Genomic DNA, 19329 nt, shown 5'->3' with positions numbered 1-19329 from the left:
AGATTTGTCAAATTACAATTTTATATCTCACATTTAATTTTTTCTATCCCTTTCTTTTTATTTGTGCATTGATTATATTTTCACAATTTTATTGTTGCACTAATATTTTAAGAGTACCGTGTCATTTGTGCATTACTAATTACTTATCTCTATTTCATTAATTGCACAAAGTTCTTAATCGGATAGTTTTTCATTGTTATCATATATCACCAAACATCTATAAAGCAATAGATTGAATTTTATTTTTAAATAATAAAGAGAAGTTGATGATTACTCAATTTATTCCCTATTCTTTTGCTGTAACATTTAACACTACCAAAATTAATTTATTTGGTAATATTTTAATCATTAACACTTACAAAATAGAGAAATATTTTTTTTTACACTTCACTATTATTTTTTTCCAAGTAAGATTCTTTTAGTTTCATTCTCTACTCATCCAAATATTTGGAGAGACCAATACTTTAATTAAAGTATGTCCCTCGCGTTTACAAAATTGAAGTGAACTAAAAGAGTGGTAATATATACTAAAAAATTTAACATCTTAATTTGTGCATGTAAACGTAGCTGAACTCTTAGGAGTTGGGACTCCCTCTGATTCCCGCCTACTCTGAAGCCTTTGGAGATCAAATACTTCATGTGAGGAATTTTGTAAGAACTTTACACTTCTTCTCGATCTAATTCGGTATCTCACTATAACTACTATAAATTATCAATTTGGATGATCGATGATGAGCCAGATCAAATTAATAAAATATAATATACATATATATATATATATATATATATATATAGATATACATACACTCTGTAGTAATATGTTATTTGTTCTAACACATTTAGTTAAATATACCCTAATCGAATTAGCAAATAAAGCACGACTAGTCCTAACACTATTAAATCAAATTTAATTCTATTTGTGTCATGTTAAAGTCATGTTCAATGGTTCATGTCCTTGTTGTGATAGTATTGCCATCTACTAAAAAATGTGAGTTTCAAATAAGAGTGACAAAATTTGACACGATTTGTCAACATAACTCGAACATGACACGAAATAAACGAGTTTGGGTTTACCTTAAATGGGTTTGGATCATAAACGAGTCGACACGATTAACCCGTTTAATTAATAGTGTCGTGTTATGGTTGAGGGGTTCAACATGTGTAACCTGTTTAGACCCGTTTAACTAAGAGTTTCATAATGGTATTAATATCACTCATGTAACTCATTACCTGTTTAGACCCAATTACTACAAATAATTAGGTCATTTTAACATAAGCCCAAACAAAAATATACATTAGCTCTTTAATTAATGTATATTTTTTTATAGTATTTATTATTTGATTGAATATTATAAATAATCTAAATAATATATTGTTCGGTTTTGGTAAATAGGTCATTAAACATGTTAATACGTCTAACACGTTTAATAAAAAGATTGGGTTAGTATTAAGGGTTCCTGACACGATTATTGAATGGGTCGGGTTAGTGTTGACATCTTCAGTAGAATAGTCTTAAGTTGACACGACATGATTATAGCATGCGAACACAAATTGTCAACCCTAGTTTCAACACAAACATATGAGACGAGAGGGTTCAGTGGAATTGGCCCGAAAGAGAGAGTGTTTCAGACAGAGACTGCGGGGGGGGGGGGGGGGGGGGGGAGCTCGGGAAGGGGTAGGTGAAGTTGAGTTCACCACTAAATCAATGTAGCTAACCAACCAATTAGGTAGGTGAAGTTGAGTTCACCACTAAATCAATGTAGCTAACCAACCAATTAGCTAGAAACCCTAGTTAATGTCAGTAAAGGTTAGACAATACAATATTAATACTCCTACAAGAGAGTCTATCGAGAGAGGGATGAGACTTGGGGTTAAAGTTAACCAGGGTTGAGACTTAAGTTAGTGAAGTCAATGACTTGAGTTATTCTGCATTGTTAATAAAATTGAATATTGATATTCGGACGAAAGAATTAGGTAAAATTCTTTGACCTAATTGGCCATTAATGCAAGAGATAAAGAAGTGGAATGTCCCATTTTCTTGAACTTATTATACATTGATCAAAAAAAAATTTCTTCTTTTTCTTTTGATGTATACATTGATCAATTAAAAACATTCGATTAAGGAATTATGCCCAACTTGTTTTAAAATTAGAATTGAAAAAATTTCTATGGAGATGGTTGGCAATCGAACAGTAAGTTGACCTGATCTTTGTCTAGATAGTTTCAACAATTCACCACACATCCCACATTTATGCATCAAACAACTAACATTTGGTTATGTATTTCTTCTTCTTCTTCTTTTTTTTTTTTTTTTTTTTTTTTTTTTTTTTTTTTTCTCGCTTTTTTCTATTTACAAATCATTTTCCAATGCCAGATAATCCATCACCTAGTAGAAATTCAATAGGGAAAGCTGAGAAAGAATTCAAATCCAATTACATAATATGATTAGATAATTATCCAACCATATTTGTATTAGCATAGTATGCATGAGACAAATGACTTTGCAATACGTAGCAATTTCGACCATACTAGTAGTAACATAGTTAATTTGGAATGTATTCAAGAGTACATATATTTAGGCATATTTTCTTTATTTAGGCATTGCTGTCACCCGGTAAGAACTCAACCATCCATACTCGTCATTAACATACTATTCTTTTGGCCTGTCTTGTGGAGAACATACATTAATTTAGGAGCATTTTCTTTATTTAGGCATTGTTGGCAGGCCCAGTAAGCACCTTATTGCAAGTATAAATAGCTAGAGAAAGAGGTAGGAGACAAAAAAAAAAAGAGTGGTTTTGACAATAGCCTCCAATAAAAGATTAATCAAGCCTTCAATAAAAGATTAATCTTTAATGGCGGTCTTATACAGGGTCCCCATTCTTCTCTTTGTTCTCTCTCTCTTACTTCTTCATGGGTATGCACACAAAAGTGCTGGTGATGGTGGAGAAGCCCCTGATGCTGATGAAGAGAAAGGGACAGATTTTTCTAATGTTAAAAAGTCGAATAATGTTGAAGCAGCCAAAAATGAAGCTGGGACAGATTTTTCTAATGCTAAGAAGTCCAATAATGTTGAAGCAGCCAAAAATGAAGCTGGGACAGATTTTTCTAATGCTAAGAAGTCGAATAATGTTGAAGCAGCTAAAAATGAAGCTGGAACAGATTTTTCTAATGCTAAGAAGTCCAATAATGTTGAAGCAGCTAAAAATGAAGCTGGGACAGATTTTTCTAATGCTAAGAAGTCAAATAATGTTGAAGCAGCTAAAAATGAAGCTGGAATAGATTTTTCTAATGCTATGAAGTCCAATAATGTTGAAGCAGCTAAAAATGAAGCTGGGACAGATTTTTCTAATGCTAAGAAGTCCAATAATGTTGAAGCAGCTAAAAATGAAGCTGGGACAGATTTTTCTAATGCTATGAAGTCGAATAATGTTGAAGCAGCTAAAAATGAAGCTACAGGGACAGATTTTTCTAATGCTCTGAAGTCGAATAATGTTGAAGCAGCTAAAAATGAAGCTGGGACAGATTTTTCTAATGCTATGAAGTCGAATAATGTTGAAGCAGCTAAAAATGAAGCTACAGGGACAGATTTTTCTAATGCTAAGAAATCAAATAATATTGAAGCAGCTAAAAATGAAGCTACAGGGACAGATTTTTCTAATGCTAAGAAGTCGAATAATGTTGAAGCAGCTAACAATGCAGATCCATTAAAGTATTAAACCCAAAGGGAATTTCTCCTGCTCCTGCTCCAGGTGCAGTTAACAAACAGAACTAAACCCATATGGAGATCATCCTGTTGCAGTTATAGCTAATTAATTATGGATAAAAGCGTGCTTCATTTCTATAATTAAATGCCTTGAATAAAGTGTGTTTACTCTACCGTTTTGACTTTTGATAATAAGTGTATTTACTTACATATATAATTAAGTGTGTTGAATTCTGAATCAAGAATTAATTGTTTTGGATATAATGAATAAAAAAGAGGAATTGAGTGCCTTAAAATCTTAAAATATTTTGTTGAAAATATGAACCAGTAACTGCATTGAAAAGGAACATACATGCAATTGACTTCCGGTATTAATAGAAATTTGAAACTAATTCTTTAAATATCAAATATGGAACAAAGTAATGAAAGAAAAAATATAATATATATATATATACACAATAATTTCAAAGAAGTAGTCTATTAGGATTTACTTCTGTGGAAAATGGATGGGAATCTAAAAATAATGTGTTTAGATCATTTTAATGGGTTTAAACTTTAAACATTACATATGAAACAAAGTAATGAAATTTATTTTTTATTTTTTGTAAAACAGATTACATTAGATTACCAATCTTGAATATTGGAATATTAAATTAAAAGCATTGAATATCGGATTTATTTTGCAAACTCTATAACATCATCATAAGAATATAAATGAAACTCAATGTAATAAAAATATATATATATGGAGAGAGAGAGAGAGAGAGAGAGAGAGAGAGAATGAATGGGATACCTGAATCTAGAGTTTAACACAACACAACCTTTCAAATAGTGCTTTAATGGCGTACTGGTTGTGGCAGAAATTCAAAATTTAAAGTGAAAAGTGTTTTTAAAAATCAATTTTTAAGGAAAAAAAACAAAAATAATAATAATAATTTATTTTTGGCCCAAATCAAATTTTGTTTCTTTGGACAAATAGTGCCTATGTGACGGCACAAGTTTTACAAATCCGATGCGTCAGTAATGACCCGAAAGATGACTCGATAACGGATCCTAAATGTGGAAGCAAGAAAAGAGAAAGGGTCTCTAGGGATTAATATCATCTTTAAGACACTAAAGTGACTTCCCGATAAGCCATGAGACCCAAAGGAAACAATTGCGGAAGCTAAGTCTTTAAAATGGAAAGCCTACTTGGCTAGGGGTAAAATGGTTTTTTTACACAGAATTGGGTGCCACCATGCATGCAAACGTAATATGCATATTTAAGCGTATTCTAATGGCCTACGGCCTTAATACATGTCATATGCAAAATATCATATATCAAACCTCCGAATTACATCATTTTCATAATTAAACATGAAATCCAAATGACATAAAAGTAAATTTAAAGGTAAATGGCCCTTGGCCTCATTACATACATATCAAATATGTCTCAAAAGGTGCACTTAAGTGCACATTATATATTTAGAACAAAAGATACAAGTTTTGGCATATAAAACTAAAATGAAGCAAAACATGCTAACAAGTGCATGAATACAATGCCCCAAAATTCTCCAAGCTATCATAGCAACCTAGGGATGTTGTGCATCCCAAAATAACTTTTCCTTACCTGAAAAATAACCCAAACCATTAGGTTGAGTAAACAAGTTACTCGTAGGAAATGAACATGCGTATAAACTAAAGTTTTACAAGTTTTGCAAATTGATATAAATCGATCCATGTGGTTCATGCCACCTAACATCAATGTTCCAAGGTGAACTGAGGGATCATCTTAAAATACATAAGCGGTTGAAATGAAATACACAACAAGCAAGCATACAAGGTACAAGCATGCTAAATGAAATTTAAATATACCCAAAGCAAATATATAAGGTACAAGTATACTAAACGGAGTAGAAAAACACACGAAGTGAGTATATAAGGTACAAGTATACTAAATGGAGTAGAAAAACACATGAAGCAAGTATACAAGGTACAAGTATACTAAGCAAAATTTAAATACACACAAGACAAGTATATAAGGCGCAAGTATACTAAATATAATTGAAAACGCAAGCATCAAATCACAAGTTACAAGTAATCAATGATTAACAGCTTAGAAATTAAATGCAAAATCAAGTAGTAGGAAAGACTAGGACATGTGGTTGCTAGACCAAGTAAGTATTTTCAGGTAATTACGACCCACAAGGTACCATCTAATGCGCACTCTAATGATGTAGGGAGAACTCGTATCTCTCGTACTAGGACCAAGCCCTAGCCGTATCATTTTTCAAGTCCTTACAAAATTTCCAAAATCAACAAGTTCAAGACATATATTCAACAACAATACATGAACTACCTACCAAGCACAAGTAGGGTGAAACCACACAAACCATGTCCTAAGGATTCAAGACTACAATGGCATACACCATATCGAATCTTCAATGTGTGATTCGTTACACATACAAATATATACAATATTGAATCTTCAATGTGCGATGCATTACACACTATAATGACATTATAATGCAACGAAATCAAGTCACCATTAAGCAAACTACAATTACTAAGCATACTACAACTTAGTAATAAGTTCTGAAGGTAAACATAATTAATATTCAACAAGAGCTTATCATTTCAACAAGACAAATCTCTAGAATTAAATAACTAGTAAATGAAACAATTAGAACCTCAAATCTGATCGAATATAATTTCTGACTTGCATATGCATATACATCATCGAACAGATGCCTACCCATGTAAATGTGGATGAATTAGATATATTAAATGATTATATGTTTTTCTTTAGTAACCAAATGTAGTCTAATTCATCCACATTTACATGGGTAGGCATCTGCACTTCAATAACCTCGTTGCTCGGGCTATAGAAGCTGGGATTTTTATTAGGGGTCTACTGGAGATGGATTCCCGAGTTGTTTAACTTATGGAGGTTTTGGATTATTGGGATTTAAGTATATTTAATATTAAACGATTTTATATTTTAGTTTCTTTTAGCTCTTAAAATTTTAATTCTTATTTCATTATGAAATCTGTGTTCGTTATAAATATTAATTGTTCGATATCCCTCGGGTTTGGGCCTGAGCCTGATCAACCGGTGTCTCGGATCAGAAGGGTATCACAAATGTAATACCCCTAATTTTACAAAGGATAGTCCTGGAATTTTCATTAATTAGTAATTGCAATTTTTAAATGAATAATTGTTTAATTGCTTTGATGGTTGTTACTTTATGTACTTGTTTTAATTATTGATTTAGTTGTCGTTAATTTGTTTAATTGCGTTACTATTTTACTTATTAATTTAATTGTATTAATTATTTAATTATTTTGTGGTACTTTGTTGTTTTAATTATTGCTTCAATGTTATGTTTTAATTATCTTTAATCAGTTTTATCGTGACTGTAGGATTGGTTGTATATAGGTTAGTCGACTTGAATTTAACGTAGTTTTCTATGGGCCGAGTAATTTCAATTAGGGTTTAAGGGAGCCTAGGATTAGTGTGGCCTATAAATATTCACCTAAGTTGTTTACCTAGGGTTTTTAGAATAAACTTACGACATTGTAAGGTTGAGAGAAATTTTGGAGACGGTTGGGAAAGAACAGAGAGCAAACGGAGGATTCGCCGGAAATTTGAGACGAACGTCGGTGTACGGCAAGTTCTGTCTTAACTCTCTCCCTTAGGCTTCATGTTCTTTGCATACGTAAATAGTTCCAGGAATGAGTTACATATTTTAAAACAAAAACGTTGTCTGTTTACATCTTTAAAATTTAAATTGTAGCAGTGCGTGTTATACTTGTTTAACTGGTTAAATTGTAAACTTTCTTGCATTATTTTCTATTTGAATCCCTGTTAGTAATTGTAATAAGGACTAAAACAGGGGTTGGAATCTACTGGGACTAAGTTAAAATCTCTGGGAACCTAAACTGTGAAGTGCCAGAGGTGTAGACGACGACTGAAGAAGAAAACGAGGCAGAGGAGGGAGAGAGCCGGCTCCTCTTTGGATTGGAGCCGGCTCTTCTTGGTTTGGAGGAGGCTCCAACACCTTTGGAGCCGGCTCCAAGGCCAATGAAGGCGGCTCCATGTTTTTGGAGCCTGCTCCATTTTTGTTTTTCTCAGTTTTCTACGTTCTGTTGGTTTTCTTTGGTTTTCAATGAGACAGGTGCTTGGTTATGGAATTTCTAAGTGTTCTAAGAGAATTAAACACTGTAATGGATGGTTTAACAATGGTCTGGAGTGGGATTAAAGTTCCAAGGGATTGAATAATACAGATTTAAATACCGAGTTTTAATCGTTAAAATTATATGGATTTTCTTATGTGCTTTGCAGACCTATTTGTTTTCGGGCATTTATATTTCTTAATTATAATAAGAATTTATGTGAGAGCTTGTCCATTGCTAATTACATATTCGTGGAATGAAAATACATGCTAGAAATCTATAGTTTGCTAAAGATTAATTGATGGTCAAATTGTAAAATTTAATGCATCATTTTGTTGAACAAGAGGTTAAAGGTATGATAAATTGCCTAAATTTATTATACTGGTTAAGGAACTAAGTAACCTAATATTTATTTAGGCTCTGTTAATTATGAATACTGGGAAGTAAATTTATATTTACAAACACAACTTCACGGGGTCAAGTATTAGTTCCTGTGATGTGTTTCGATGAGATGGTTTCTATATAACGGTGTTATATAAGCATGTAAATATTATATTTATTATGTTCTCATGCTTATCATGGAATGGTTGAAATTGATATTTATGTTGTCAATGCTCCATTAACTGCTGGATTTATTTAAGCATATGTGATAATGTATTCTAAAATGCTTAGTATGGAATTGTTGATATCGTTATTTAATTGTCAATGCCTTATCAACTGTTTGATGGATGGAAATGTATGCACTGGTATGAGATGGTGTCATACTAGGTTTGGAATAGCACAAGTTGCTAAAGTCCTACCTATTTTGGAATAAGGGTATGGGTTATTAAATAAAATCCTCCTTATATATATAAGTCAATGCGGTTGAATATGCCGTACGACTTACTGGATTTCTTGTGGATGGTTAGGAACGGAATTTAAATATATTTTTATGTTACCGTGACATGAGCTTAAGTCTCAGAGTCGATGGTTAGGGGGGTATATGCAGTTGGATGTGTAGCTGGCTGTGAGGGTTGAGGTATACCCTGTTTAGGTTTAGGTACTCATGCCCACTTAGGTGCGTTTTGTGTGATGCCTTCTATTCAGGTTGAGACCCTCCTCATAGTCTAGCGAGAGTCCAGTAGTGTGGATATATTTATGTATGGATTATTAGATATTGTTGAACTATTTAGTATGTACATGTGTATCGAGTCTCTGCTTGGATTGTAGTAGGATAGAACTTGTTAGTGGGCCTGACCCACTCCTATTTTCAGGTGTACGTCAGTTCTAGGCTTGAACTTGTGCGTGCTGAGCAGAGACGATCTTCCACTCTACCGACGATGTAGGACTTCTTTCCAGATAATAGATTTGGATTTTATCTTCAGCTTTACTTTCATTTCAGTTTGGGATTTTTATTAGGGGTCCACTGGAGATGGATTCCCGAGTTGTTTAACTTATGGAGGTTTTGGATTATTAGGATTTAAGTATATTTAATATTAAAGGATTTTATATTTTAGTTTCTTTCAGCTCTTAAAATTTTAATTCTTATTTCATTTTGTAATCTGTGTTCGTTATAAATATTAATTGTTCGATATCTCTCGGGTTTGGGCCTGGGTCTGGGCCTGATCAACCCATGTCTCGGATCCAAGGGGTATCACATTATAATGCAACGAAATCAAGTCACCATTAAGCAAACTACAATTATTAAGCATACTACAGCTTAGTAATAAGTTCTGAAGGTAAACATAATTAATATTCAACAAGAGCTTATCATTTCAACAAGACAAATCTCTAGAATTAAATAACTAGTAAATGAAACAATTTACTTACACATTAAATACATACTATACATGTTTTTCATTTCTAAACATTAATTAAACCAAGTTACTACCAAGCTAGCTATAATTACTAAATATACCACAATCTAGTAATATGCCTTCAAAGTAAACATTATTAATTTTATTCAAGACTTCATCATCATAACAACAAAATCTCTAGAATTTAGAAATCTAGTAAATGAAACAATTTACTATAATATGATATACAAATATATATATGATGAGTGCGGAAAAGTGCGCATTTAAACCCCTTAAGCTCAGGTATTTTAGGACCTTTATCTATCTTACTTTCCCGTTTTAAACTAATTTCGTGTTATTGTCCTTTTTAGGTGCTTATCCCCAAAATAAGCTAATTCAGCCAAATAAGAGCTTAAAAGAAGCTAACTCAAGCTGGATGGAAGAAAGAAGCAAAATGGAAGCAGAATGAAGCAAAGTGTGGAAATCAGCATATTCGATTGATCTCAAGAATACTTTGATCGATCAAAACTTCATCAATCTAGATTTTCCAAAATGGATCCAAGCCCTGTTGTCCTTATCCTAAGATCCCACAAAGTTCGATCGATCAAATAATTCTCAGATCGATAAAAAAGATTCCATCTTATCATGTTGTACCACCTTACCTACCACTTTTGTCTCTTTCCCCAAAATATCTCAGATCTGTCCTTATCCAAAAAGGTGCCGCCATGGGAGGATCGATCAAGGTTTGATAGATCTCAGCCATGTTCGATCGATCAAACTTCCTCAAGTCCAAAAAAAATATATTTCTAGCTCATTAAAAGTTGTCTCATTGTGCAATCATTGGAGGAGCCCTTGTGTACGAGCTTAGACCATTGAGTGTGACATTTGAGCTACTTATATAAGAATTATGAGCCACTTTTACATATAAGTTTTTTATATGCTTTTTAGAGTAGATAGATATAATTCTTAGAGGGGAAGAAAAGAGAAGAGGAGGCTAGAGACACATTCTTGAGAGGTTTTTCATCTACTTTAAGAAGAAGAGCATTTTTACCATGGAGATAGCCCTTGAAGGTTGGAGGACACCATTCATGAGTGGCTAGACATCCTTTTAGGGCTAGAGTTAGCCTAAGTATACTTTCTTTACCTTGATTTATGTATTTTTGAGGGAATTTGTGTTGTAATACATGTTTTGACATATTTATATACATAGATCTTATTTATTCAATAATTTGTGTGGTTTAATTCTTTCAATTCATCATTTCATTCTATCCGTATGTCTATGTATGCTAGAATAGATGTTCATGTATTTATCTTTATCTCTTGTGTTGTTGATGCATGTCTATGTGTGTTGATGCTATAGATCTAGAGATTGTCAAGACATAGTACTTAATAGAATTCTCTTGTGGTTTATTTGATGGTTCATGCTCATTTTTTAATAGATTGTGCCTTTCCCTTAGTTTAATTAGTTTAATTTTTATATCATTAGCTTAGATGTAGTGTAGTTACCTTAGTTGTTAAATAGGAGGACAATCCATGCTTGTTGTTTGATATTCCATACTTATTGATACAAGTAGTATATTTATCTAATTATGTGATGTGTTTGGATGGTGAGCTTAAAGAAGGATTAATGACTTAGTTTGATGTATTGTGTTATTCATTGTGTTGTTTAGACAATATATACTTAATTGGTCATCCATGCTTGTTAAAACAATCACACACACTCACTATTGTTGCAACATATGTTTTCCACTCATTAATTGTGAATTGAGTGTATAGAAAAGTGATGTTTAGTTGTGATCTCTAAGTCCCAAGACCTCTCTCTCTTGTTTTCTCTATCCTTTAGTTACTTGTTTTACATTGAGCTTGCTTAATCTTAATTGTAGTTTAATCAACCAAATAAACTACCTTTGATCATCGACCTACTAACCCTAAGCATTGTTCCATTACTAGTAGCCCTCTAATCCCTTGGGACGATCCCTACTCACCCTTGCTATATTTTTAGTTGGTGGTAGTAGTGGCATTTATAAATTTAAAACTTGGCCACATCATTTTGCAAACTTTTGGTGCATATGTGACGACACACACCAAGTTTTTAGCGCCGTTGCCGGGGATTTGAATTGGCAACGCCGTGTTTTGGAAACAATTAGGGATTAGTACTCTTTTGATCGTGTCTTTACTTTATTTTTATTTTTGGTTACTTATTGTGTTTGTTCTTATTTGGCTAGGTGAATTGAGTGAAGGAAGTTAAGCAAAGGAGAATTCAAAGCAAGGAGCTAAGCTAAGCACAAAAAGGACTAAAAATCTAAAAAATTGCAAAACACAGCAAAGTTTGGAAGTTGAAATTGAATTGAAGTTGTTTAAGGACCATTTGTGAGATCTTTCTAACTCAAGCTCTAGTTAAATCGTCGGCCCGTGTGGAGGCTTATTTTTCATTTCTTAAATAAATCGTGAGCCCGCGTAGAGGCTATTTACTTTTCTTTGCATATTGTTCAAGCATAGGAGCATGGGATTATTGTATGTGGAGATTTGTTGATTGATTTGTTATGGGGGCAAAGTGTTTGTTACTTGCTTATTTGCTTGTTATTTGTCTTTGTTAGTGCGTGCATGGTCGTAGGTGATTCAATCTTGCTCTTGTCCCTCTTAATTTTCATCTTGAATCGGTTGTTCGTAATCCTAGGGGAAGAGGTAGTTCTCATCACTCCATTTTACCAATGAAGAATTTAGTGACGACCATGTGGAGGACCTTGGTCACATAGACCAACAAGGCATCTTCCACCCTAATGTGCATCATGAAAATGTTCAAGTACCATTAGGCATGCCTAGACCATTCATTCCACCACAACAACAAGGCCAAATTCCATTGGGAATGCCTCAACCAATCTTTGCTCCATAACCTCCCATGGTTCAAGCTAATCAAGGTGTTCATATAGCACCACCAATTATGAATCCTCCTCTCGCATTAAGAGACCATTATGTGCCTAATGAATATAATGCGCCCATTTGCATTCAATTGCCTCCGTTTAGAGCACATCACTATGAAATCAAACCATAAATAATTCAAATGCTTCCTAACTATTCTGATCTAGGGGCATTATAGACCTTTCACCTCAGTTTTATTTTCTTCTTTCGACATGGTCGCTTAGAAAACGTGATTTTAGGGGGGGTTTCTTTTTTGTGTTTTTCCAGAAAATGTCGTCTTGGTATCGGAAATCCCTCGTGAAGTTTTAGCTTCCAGTTTTCATTTAGCAGCTTTATGACCCTCATGACCAGATTTCTTGGAGGGGCATTTTGGGCATTTTACAGTGATTTTTTTCCATTTCCGTCTAGGGAAACGGGTAGAAAACTCAATTTTAGGGGGGGTTTCTTCTTCGTGTTTTTCCAGAAAAACTCGTTTCGACCTTCGTTTCAAGCCTCAGTTTTGGAAAATCTGCTTTGGACCCTTGCTGTCAGCATATGCATGCCATTGGGTGCTGGCATGGGCGCCGGTGGGCTCGTGCATGGGCGCCGTGTGTGCCATGACCTTTGTCGGGCCGCCGTGACGTCTCAACTTCAAACCCTCGTTTCTCCCTCGTCCAGACTCCAAATCGATTGAATTTTTTTTGAAATTGACTAATTTTTCGCTCTCTTTCCAACGGTGTACTCAGTTGCACCCAGATCTTCCTAGATAATTACCAGTTTACCCTTTTAGCCTTAAGTGCTCGTTTTTCTTTGTCAGGCCGTTTCTCCTTCATCCGGACTCCGAATCATGCGATTCTTGAGTCCATCCTGATTATTTTTTTTATTGTCTTTCCAGTGGTGTGCTCGGTGGCACCGGAATCCATACTTTCAAAAATAACTATTTTGCCCCTGGTGGCTTATTTGTCATATTTTCGATCTTTTGCTTCCACATCAGTTCTCATTGAGTTCCACGACCTCATAGAAGGTCACTTTGACTTCTTAGGGTCTTAGAGGTTTGTTATGCCTTGGGAGACCGTTGTCTTGTTTCTAGCTTCTGCATCTTGGATCCAATTCGGGTCATCACAGGACACACTGGGTTGAAAAATCTAGGGTCGTCACAGCATAAGTCAGTTTTTGACATCTCTGTCCTCTCGTGGTGCATTCTGACCCGGGCAGCCTACGAGAACATAGACCGGAGGGGCATTTCAGCCATTCTAGCCCCTGTCACATCCCTAGTTTACCCGAGGCCTATTCGGATGTTCTTCCAGAACCTCCGGCCTGCCCCGAGTAATCCAGTGAAGCTGCGCACTACCGTTGATGGCCATCATATTAGCATTACAGTGGAGACTCTGGCCAGATCTTGCCAATGCCCACATGTTTGCCCTCCTAAGCTTAAGCTCGATTATCCCATTCTGGAGAGGAGGCCTTCTTATGTAGACATGGCTGTGGCACTTACAAGCCATTACAGTAAGGGTGAAACATTTGCTACTCGGACCTATTTGCCCGATGAGCTGTGGTTCTTTGATTTGGTCTAGTCCCAAAATATATGTATAACGGGCCATAAGGTCCAGAGGCGAGGCGACTATTTGACAGCCCTGTATGCTTTCTACACAGGGTACTGGGTTTCTATTCCGGCCTTATATTGGAGCGTCATAATGAAGCTCTACGCAGATTACATCAGTAAGGCCAAGCCTAAGTGGGTTAAGTACCTCCCTTTTGGCCACCTCATTACTCAGATCTTGCGAGATAAACGCTATCCATTCTATCCAGACGAGCGCCTAGAGACAGGAGCTTGCCACTTTGGCAAGAAGGACTGGAACAAAAGTTACAATGCAGCTGAGGAGGAGGAGATGGCAGTAGTGGACGACCCAATAGTTGATTCGGTTGCCATACATATGGATATAGACTTGGAGCAGGAGCCTCCAACAGAAGAGATCTTACATCACTCTCTAGCGGGGACACCATTACATTTCCAATAGCAGGCTCAGGATGCACATCATTTTCCTAATCTAGTTATACCTGAGGCTCCAGCACCGACACCCGGCTTTGGAGAGCATATCCAGGCCTTGGAGGACGCAGTTGTCTCTTTTTGGTTAGATATGGCATCTTTCCGCTCAGTTGTCATGATTGCGCTACAAGACATATCCTGAGATATCCGCGGAGCACGCCTTGCCCGTCCTACCTCCTCAGCATGATATTCCTGATCTCTCTATCTCTATACATTCATTTCATATATTTGTGATACATTCTTACTATTTTGATACTGTTATATTATTTTTACAGCCAGTCTGTTGGCCCAGACATTATGATGTACATTATTTTTATTTTTCTATACATGTTATATTTTGGATGTCATATCTTTGTATTGATATATCTGTCTGTGATTGACTCCATCAGGTGCATCTCAGTGACTTCAGTGAGAGAGAGTGCAGCCCAAATTTTCAGGACCACCCTTTTTCCTCTCTCTATACTTCAATTCTTGCCCCATTTACACTTGCATGTTCACTGTGCACTATTATTATCCCTTTTGTTATCTAATGAATTTTATCCAAGTGCCATCTTCTTAGGACCACAGTTAATCCTAAGTTTGGGGGGGTTATACCACCCACTTTGGATACTTGTATCCCGGCCATTCTTTGCCATAACTACACTAGTATAATCTTTCATTTGTTCTCTTTGCACCTTGAGGACATTGTGCCATTTAAGTTTAGGGGTAATGGTGTTAATTACAGTATTTGTTTTCAATTCAAATTTTAAGCATGACTTGTGTATTTGAGGGATTGTTTATGATTGGTCCATAACTAGCTATGACCTTGATCTTTTGAGACTATATTGCTTAAAATTTAAAAAAATTGATTAAATTGAGAGTCCAATACTCCTTGTATGCCTTGTGGATGCCATTTAGGAGTAAATTTTTTGAAAGATTAATATCTTAATTGCACTTGTGGTCTACACCATCTTAATTTTGTGATTGTTTTGAGATTCACTCTAGGATTCTACACTATGTTTAGACGAAAAAAATTGAGTAATCTCAAGAAGAGATGACAAAGTAGCTGAACCCCTGCTAGCTTTCTTAGTTATAGCCCCTGGTGGATTTAGACTTGTTACAAGCCCTAACATCCATTTAAGACATAATCTCAATATAATGAGCTTGGGGTGGAAGTGAAATCTCAAATTGCTGATACAAACCCATGATGATTATAGGGAATGGAGATGACTTCTTCTTAGTATTGTTCTTGTAGTATGCTACCATCAATCCATAAATAGAAACATCAAGATGTATCTGTGCATCAATAGTTAGAAGATATAATACCTCTACACAATCTGAGGAGATAACATCCTTCTTCCCGAAGTAACCAAGATTAGAGATGGCAAACAAATTTAGAAACGCTGCCTTATCCGTGGATAACAAGATGGTATATACTCGGGATATCTCGGCGAGTCTGGAACACACAAAGAATTACAAATATCTTCCCACTTCAGTCCTGACTTGTCAAGTGGAAGATGATAGCCTGTGTTTGTAAAACTCTTAGGTGTACCAAGAATTTTTCTGATCACCTCTTTATCAACCATATAGTCCTTGCCAAATAATGACACTTCAAAATATCCAGAATTGTGAACTTTTCGGATATTTGAGTAACAATAGTGAACCATATTTGGACTGTAGGTACTCTCCATCCTTGTGAAGAAAAGCCAATTATGTTTCTTAATGTAGTCATCGAGCTTTTTCCCTAGATTTTCTTTGAGCTTCTTCAAGTTCACATTGCGTTCTGACTTAATTGAACCATCTTTATACACCTTAGTGTATACCTTCCATGCATGCTCATTGTAGAAGTGGTCTTGAGCAAACTCAACCTTCCCGATGTCAAAAACTGAAGGATACCTAGGTGGTATCGCAGTAGAAGGTGAAGAAGAATGCATGGAAGAAGTTGGTTCATCCCTTGGAGTATGTGACCCTTCTTGTGGTTCCCGGATGGAAATCATTGTTCGGGCTTTCTTTGGAGGTGGAGAAATAGTAATTCCCTTTCCTTTGGCCTTTTTGGATAATCTTAGAGGCATCTTGTGTTCAGAAAATTTTGGTTTGAAGCCCTGGAGTTCACTCGGTAATTTTGTTAAACACTTGGAGTGCGCTGCAACTCTTGTTCTTGAACAAATCTTGTTTCAATCTTCAATAACCCCAAAAATCAACCCAACAAGACAAGCATAAATTTTTAAACAATTAGCCTCAAAGCTTTCAATGTCAACCCCAAGAATCTTCAAAAAAATCTCAACCAAATTCTTTAAGTTTCTTTCAACCCTAAACTCCTTAATCTCAATCTTCAACTTCCTTTAATATTTAAATCTCAAGATCAAATGAATGATTCCATGTTCAACATGTAATATATGATGAAGTGATGCAAGATTGATACAAAATATATGAAGGTATATATGTATATATGCTTGAGAAAATATAAAGAGAGAGAGTATGTATAGAGAGAGAGTATGCATCAATGCCCAACAAAAAACAAAATGGGTTCCTCTTATGCCAATTCATGCTACTAGGAACTGGTAGCTAAGTTGGGAACCGGTTCCCAAAAGGTAGTATGCCTTTGTAAAGTGAGGATCACTTTGGAATTGGTACCAAACTTGTGGTACCGGTAACCAAGCTCCAGTAAGGCACTACAAGAAATTAGGTTTTTAGTGACGGTCGAATCTGTCCCTAAAAGTCCTAAGACCTTCCCTAATGATCGAAGTCGACCATCCCTAATAGTTGTGTCCCAAAAGATTTTTAGGGACGGTAAAAGTTGCCCGTCCCTAAAAAGTTCAACCTTTAGGGACGGACTTTGTGTCGCAAATAAGACCGTCCCCGTTTGATTTATTAGGGACGGAGTTACTGTCACAAATAGGCCGATTTATTAGGGACGGACTTACTATCCCAAATAATACCGTCCCCTTTGATTTATTATTGGGGACGGTATTTACTGTCCCTAATAGTCCTTTTGATTCATTATTGGGGACGACATTTACTGTCCCTAATAGTCGATATTTTAGAGACAGTTTGTTATCTGTCCCTAATTACAATACTTATTAGACACAGCTTGTACTGTCCCTAATATGATTTACTGTCCCAAATATGATTTTATTATTATTATTATTAAATTTGTATTATTATTATTATTATTATTTTTTTTTTTTTGGTTTTTTCTCGGCTGAATTTGTGTTCTAGAAAAACTTATTAAACGAAAACATCCGGAACTAAAAAATACATACATCCACAACATCATTCTAAAAAGAAAAAAATTGATTATCACAATAATAAAGTGCCAACAAACAAGCTCTTAATCTCATGATGAAACTACAAATTCTCCAATTTTGTAAACAACTAAAAGTATGTACTAGCTGCTTTAACATCAAATGGTTCCAAACATCCTCAAAAATTAAAACATCATTTTAAACTGAATGAAATCATGAAAATGCAGGCCAAAAAATACACGTACCAAAATAGTTAGAAATCAGCTAGCTAGCCATCAAAAAGTTCCAAAATATATCTACCAAAACAATTGTCTTTATAGTTCATTCAGGTGCTTGTTGGTGGTTGCTGATACCAGCTTGGCGGCTATTAATACCAGTTTGGCGGGGTATGCTGCTGTTGGGAATGTGATGGAGAATGTTGATATTGGTGGAACCATGGTGGTGGCGGCTGTTGGTGCTGTTGTTGCTGCTCAAGGAGTTATTGTTGCTGCTGTTGTTGCTGCTCAAGGAGGTGTTGTTGCTGCTCGAGTAGCTTCTGAATTGTATCCAACTTCTCCTCTAAACTTGTAACTTTCTCCGTAAGTTCTGCATTTTTTTCTTCAACATTTTTCACCCTTTGTCTAGAAGCCTCTTCAAAAGATGAGGATGAATGCAGGCTTAGAGCTACAAAACCATTTCCGAACCCACGATGATATCCCTTTCTGATACCTAATTGGTTTTCCACTATCTCAACATCATTTACGATAAGACTGGTACCATCAGAATTGTGAGAAACTTCTGAAAACTTCTCTTTCATTGCTTCCTGAAATTAAGATTAATGTAGTGTTAAGCATCAATAAGTCAATAAAAAAGTAATATTGCAATCAATAACTGGACAACTTTTTTCATTCTAAACTAAAGAAAGGTTCTCAGTTCTATGGTCACCTTTTCTTCACTTTTCTGATTTTTTTGCATTTCTTTACTCTACTGATATTTCCTGCTTATTTTCCTCATTTGCAGTATTCTATTTTCATTTCAATACTGACAGTAGGAAAAAACACAAAATAAATGTGCTGTACTGGTATGTTGTTTAGCATTATTGTCTTCAATTTCACAAATAAGAGAATAGGTACTCCATATTAGTCTATGAGAGATATTTTTGTCATTTAATTAGTTTAAGAAATAAACAAATGATGTACATTTTTTCAAATACAAGAGTGGGAATCTGACTTCATTAAAGTAGAATATATTTTATATATCCATGCGAGCAAATTAATATACTTAGTCAAGCATTAATGTATTGATTAATTTATTAATCTTGGCTCCTAATTTATTAGACGACGTGAGTTTATTGTGATCGAGATCTGATAAAAACAGTCTAACTGTAGCTACATTAATAGTGTAATTAACAATAATAAAGCGCGCACACACACCCCAATTCATGGTTGCCAATTGCAAGAAGAACAGTTCAATGGTTTGCCAATATAGAGGAAAGGACACAACAGTCTCACAACACAAGACAGTCACTCAATGTGTAATTTTGTT

General features: G+C 35.1%; 1 protein-coding gene across 1 annotated transcript; it reads left to right on the top strand.

Moving 5' to 3' along the window:
• The first annotated feature begins 2855 nt into the window (after nucleotides 1-2855).
• LOC132277861 (uncharacterized) lies at nucleotides 2856-3719 on the top strand. Its single transcript, XM_059779702.1, has one exon. The coding sequence runs from the start codon at nucleotides 2856-2858 to the stop codon at nucleotides 3717-3719; it is 864 nt and encodes a 287-aa protein (XP_059635685.1).
• Nucleotides 3720-19329: the final 15610 nt, after the last annotated feature.

The sequence above is a fragment of the Cornus florida genome, unplaced genomic scaffold (assembly GCF_030987335.1).
Source record: "Cornus florida cultivar Cherokee Brave unplaced genomic scaffold, ASM3098733v1 CherokeeBrave_3.0.0_Hap2_Chr10, whole genome shotgun sequence".
Classification (NCBI taxonomy): Eukaryota; Viridiplantae; Streptophyta; class Magnoliopsida; order Cornales; family Cornaceae; genus Cornus; species Cornus florida.
Note: the sequence above shows the minus strand (reverse complement) of the source record. Positions and strands in the feature narration are given on the sequence as shown.